Source organism: Octopus bimaculoides, chromosome 9 (assembly GCF_046866305.1).
Source record: "Octopus bimaculoides isolate indiv1 chromosome 9, ASM4686630v1, whole genome shotgun sequence".
Classification (NCBI taxonomy): Eukaryota; Metazoa; Mollusca; class Cephalopoda; order Octopoda; family Octopodidae; genus Octopus; species Octopus bimaculoides.
The window spans coordinates 17861785-17867784 of record NC_142936.1 but is presented as its reverse complement, the minus strand read 5'-3'; the positions used below and the strand labels follow the sequence as shown (position 1 = coordinate 17867784).

At 33.1% G+C, this 6000-nt stretch overlaps 1 protein-coding gene across 1 annotated transcript in view; it reads left to right on the top strand.

Moving 5' to 3' along the window:
* The window catches only part of LOC128248673 (uncharacterized), a 51695-nt gene that overhangs the window by 4797 nt on the left and 40898 nt on the right, over window positions 1-6000 (top strand). Inside the window, exons 2-3 of the mRNA XM_089358102.1 lie at window positions 868-1057; window positions 3594-3676. Coding sequence (XP_089214228.1) covers window positions 868-1057; window positions 3594-3676 — 273 coding nt within the window. The remainder of the gene's footprint in view (window positions 1-867; window positions 1058-3593; window positions 3677-6000) is intronic.

Sequence of the window (6000 nt, the reverse complement as noted above, 5' to 3'; positions counted from 1 at the left end):
CCATTAATATCCTTTACCTATTCCTACCACTTTCACTCTCTCGCCAGAGGACGTTTTGATTTTTTTTCAAGTTGAAGCTATGCCGTATTGGGTGAATAAATGTAAGTTGTCGGAAAACCCCCACATATGATTTGATTTGAGTGTTGAAGGCTTGTGTAGGACCAGCCACACTTTTTGGATGTGATGATAGTTGCGGATCGACCAAAACCTTAAGTGAATTTGATGGACAGAAATTGTGTATAAGGCTGCCGTGAATGCATGACGTTGTGTTTGTCTTCGACTCTCATGACTTAGAATTAGTGGTGATTATTTATGTTTCGTAAATTAACGGTTTGGTAAAGTGAGTGGAATAGAATAGGTGCCAGACTTTAAAAAATACTAGGGGCGATTTGATTGAATAAAGTATGATTAACCTCAAAGTGATGCTACAGCATAGCTGCAATCCAAACAAGTAAAAGAATAGAGAGGTGTATACCTATGTGTATTGTTGGCTAAAATTCTATAGATTTTTATTTATTTATTTATTTTATTTTTTTAAATCTTTTTTAACGTGCAGTGCAACGAAAAACAAGCACAAACAACGCATTGGCAATTTAGTAATCGAATTAGCTGTCAAGTATACATTACATCTATAAATCGGTCTATTTAAGTGTATTTAAGGCTCGAATAAAATCGAGCTTATTAGCAATGTCTCCGTGAACAAATAAAGAAGATATTCAATTTCAAACGAAATATCAGTAAAACATTGAAACTGATTGTCTTTTTTATCTGCCCATAGACATATTACATGTAACGAAGAAAAGTCAAAAATAAAAATCGTAACTACTATAGAAACACATTTCATGTGCTCTTCTTGATCTTTTACAGCCAATTGTAGCAGACTATGTAATCGATGTGAAGTTGATCAAGTTTGAAAATTACAACCGTTTACTTGCAAATGGGCGCACATGCTCCAATTTCGGAAGTCAACAATGTCAAACAACTCTTGAAGTTTGTGCTAGACCTGGTGATAGCTCAACATTGTGTAGTTATGGTAACACTAAAACAGGAGTTATCGGTAAGTACACGTTTATTCATAAACATAAAACGAACGTATATTCATAATTCCACAAGATAAAGAAAAGCAATAAGAGGAATCAGGTTGAGCAGGCATAGAAGCAATTATTCCAATAGACAAATTAGATACATCAAATACAAAATATGCATATATGTATATATATATATATGTGTGTGTGTGTGTGTGTGTGTGTGTGTGTGTGTGTGTGTGTGTGTGTGTGTGTGTGTCTATCTATCTATCTATCTATCTATCTATCTATCTATATATCTATATATATATAGATATATATATATATATATTTATATATGTGTGTGTGTGTGTGTGTGTGTGTGTGTGTGTGTGTGTGTGTGTGTGTGTGTGTGTGTGTGTGTGTGTGTGTGTGTGAAGGCGCATGGCTCAATGGTTAGAGCGTCGAGCTTACGATCGCGAGATTGCGAGTTCGAATCCCGAACCGGGCTGCGTGTTGTAATCTTGAGCAAGACACTTTATTTCACGTTGCTCCAGTTTACTCCGCTGTAGAAATGAGTTGCGACGTCACGGGTGCCAAGCAGTATCGGCATTTGCCCTTCCCTTGGATAACACTGGAGGCGTGAAGAGGGGAGACCGGTATGCATGGGCGACTGCTGGTCTTCCATAAAAAACTACCTTGCCCGGACTTGTGCCTCGGAGGGTAACTCTCTAGGTGCAATCCCATGGTCAGTCATGACCGAAGAGGGTCTCAGCATATATATATATATATATATATATATATATATATATATATATATATATATATATATATATATATATATATATATATATATATATATATATATATATATATATATATATTTCCATTAATAGATCCCACTTACACAGAGTACAAAGGACAGAGGGAATTAAAGGGGTGGAAGGATGGTATTATAAGTCCAACAGCTGTTTCTGGGGACTGGGCGATCTATAATAATGTTGGTAGATTTACTTCATCACAATATGTGACCGTATGGATGCATTTACCATAGTATGAGATGAGACTCCGTCCTCAGGTTAGAGAAAATCTTAGATTTTTTATCTTAATGCAGAGAAGTTCAAAGATGAAATGATGTGGAAAGCTAAGTGTATTAGGGGCGAGGCATGGGATTATCAAGAAGAGTAGGGGTGGATTAATGTCCAGGTTACTAAGGGAGTAGAATGATGCTATGTGGTTGGCGTTGCGTTTTCTAAAAATGCCTTCACATAATCCGATGTATGTTTTTTATCTGTTGTGTCACAGCCAGTAAAAGAAGATACATCGGATTATGTGAAGGAATTTTTAAAAACGCTACGCCAACTGCATGGCATCATTCCGCCACAATGAGAAAAGCAAAACTACAAACTTCGTGAGCCACTTTTGGGCCATGAAAGAGAGAAATGTACCATATGTGATCAAATACAGAATAATACAACAGTCTAAACCATACATGAATGAATCTAATAGATATACGCTTTCTTTGGCAGAAAGGGCGCAGATTTTATTTAGATCCGAGATTCCGAAATCGATATTGAACTCGAGGTCAGAGATTTTTATTGAATGTAAACACATGTTTAAATTTATTTTAAAAAATTGAAAGATTCCACCGATTCCTGATTGATTGGTCATTTTGCTTTTCTACCTTTCGTTATAACACCTATGAATATAGATATATATATATAGGGATATATATATAGGAATATAGGAATATAGATATAGTTTCTTCCTTCATTGTATCGATTTATATCTCATATTTATATCTGCATTATATTTTTCCATCCTTTCATATCCTTTTTGTAATTTTGATATATTATTATTATAGACTATTATAACAGACACCATAGAGTTTTCTCACTTATAATTTTATGTATTTTATGCATATTTACTATATAAGTATATAAGTACCAAAGTACTCGTGTATATATATGTTTCTCCTTCGTTCTTTCTCTCTCTATCTCTCTCTCTCTCTCTCTCTCTCTCCCTCTCTCTCTCTCTCTCTCTCTCTCTCTCTCTCCCTCTCTCTCTCTCTCTCTCTCTCTCTCCCTCTCCATGTATGTATATATGAATGTATGTATATATTACATCGACCATAAGTTCATATTTTGAAATGTCTTAACTGAGGAACATCTTACGTAAGAGACGATTTTCTGTTTTATTTATTGCGCCACAACCTGAAACGTGCGTATTAAATGCTTTGAAAGTATCATTACTTGCTTTAATTTCACTATTTCATATTATACGACTCAATGCCAGAACAAGCTAGCCAGACTATACTCCATTTATACGGGTACTCTAACATGAATTTAGGTGGTTTGTTCTATTCTACCCCAGTGTAGTCTGGAGTTTGTGCAGACAGTATACATGGAGCCAGTGCAGACAATCTGGCCTGATAATATATCTACGTTATGTGTATATAACATCTTTATACTGGAGGTTAGGGAGAATTGAATGTTTGTATCATCTGTGTACTTGTGTGTGTATGTCTGTAAATTTTCACTCTCGTATCACAATATAATTTCTGTTTAATTTTTTTCAAATTAATTTTAGGTGATAATGTCATTGATTTGAATAAGACATTTATCGGTTTCACACGTAATCCGATCACGTACCTGGTTACACAGCCCTTTCAGGTAAGTGTTTGGTTTTGGAAAGGAATGGTTCTTAGAATATAATTTCTTAAGATTGTTTTAGTTTCATTGCTACTTGACAAGAGGATGTTTTCCCCTCTGTCTTCTTATGAAGATAACTGGATAGCAACCTCAATTTAAATCCTGCCACGAAATATGCCAGAATAATATTTTCCTGAGTTACAAAACATGGCAGGATGTATTTACATTTATTTAATTTCCAAGGAAGGCGTTATGAATTATTGGATGACTACATTCAATTTATCTTAGATTTTCTAATATATGCTTGTGAATAAAGTATTCATTACGTATTGAATAGCGTGCCAACTAATATATACCAATCAGTCAACAATATATACTAATCAGTCTAACCACTTTAACTAGGTTTTATTCGATTTTTACTGATTTTAATACTTATTGCTATCAAGTGTTCTTTATTATTATTATTATTCAGTAGTTTTATTTTTATAACGTGCTTTCACTTCACTACCGAGCGCAGCTCTGTGCGCCTTGGGTATGTGCTGTGGTTTGCTGTGGTGCTCTTATGTTTACTGTATTGAAAGTGTTTTGCGTAGAATGTGTGCAGTACCCAGTAGTGCAATTTTCTGTATGTTATATATATTTGTAAGTCCTGGTGTTTTTGTTATGTATTTGTCTGAATATTTTTTTATTATACCTAAGGCACCTACTATGATAGGAATTGTTTCTGTTTTTAGATTCCACATTCGAGTTATCTCTATTTCCAGGTCTTTGTATTTTGAAAGTTTTTCCATTTCTTTTAGAGAAACGTTGTCATCTGCTGGTATTGAAACATCAATTAGAAGGCATTTTTTTCCTTATTATTATTATTATTATTATTATTATTATTATTATTATTATTATTATTATTATTATTATTATTATTATCATTTATTTATTTATTTATTTATACGAATATTATACTGTTTTATATAGAGGTGTTTACTTTCCACAACATACGCATCATAAACTGCAAACTTACTGTATTAAGTTTATCATATATATATATATATATATATATATATATATATATATATATATATATATATATATATATATATATGTATATATATATATATATATATATATATATATATATATATATATATATATATATATATATATATATATATATATATATATACCGGAGTAAGCACATGAAATGTGCAACAAGGTGGAAAAAAGAGTACTCAAATACCAGAGGTAGAGTAATATGCTTTATTTAAAAGCAGCAGAAATATAACAAAAGACTGTTACTCGTAATTTCACGTTCCCGTTCATCGGACAGTTTTATATATATATATATATATATATATATATATATATATATATATATATATATATATATATATATATATATATATATATATATATATATATATATGTATGTATGTATGTATGTATGTATGTATGTATATACATTTGTATTAAAAAACAGACACACACACATACTTATGAAGCTACTCACTGATTATGTGTTGCATTAACTGACTGGAAGTAGATTACTAATGTACAGAAAAATGCCTGGAAGACAATTGGATCCTGAGATTTATCAACTTCTGATCTAAAAGATATTGTAGTTATTGGGTTGGTGTATAATTATCGTGGCCTTTTTTCAACTAATTTTATTCAACAAAAATAATAACAGCTCGTAACAAAAACATCTTTAAGCGATTATTCCGGAGCATATTCACCATCTACTTCAATTACTACTTCCCACTCTCAGCGCCTCTTCTAATGCCTTAACTAGTTTCCCTTCTGCTCTAGCCTTTTCTAGACTTAACTGTTTGCTAAATGTAATAGACTCAAATCGAATGGTTCGTTTGAGGGAACATCACTACCGGTTATTTAACACAGTGCCAGTTAATGCCCTCATGACTAACTCCTTAATCTGACTACAGTAAGTTTCGCAAGCCAAAAGGGACTTGTTCGACTTCCAGTAGCCGGAACCCTGTCTACGTACTTTATCTATATGCATCTTACATGTCACTTATTTGTGATCCGTTTAGGATACGTAGGTAAGTTGTGGATAACTAAAACTAGCCTTATCTGTAGAATTAACAATAATCCTATCTGTATAAGACCTGATGGATCCGTCGTGTTACTCTAAGTCCACATTGATTGGAACGCTCGGATTATCAAGTTTGTATCGATCTTCCAGCTTATATCGCTTCAGCAGATCGACGTGGCGTGAGTTACTCTTCCTATTGTTCGAGCCCACGCTATCCTGGCGTGCATCCAGAATAGTGTTAAAGTCTCCTAATATGACTAGGGTCTTTGACGTCACAAGAAACTTCTGGGTTCACATA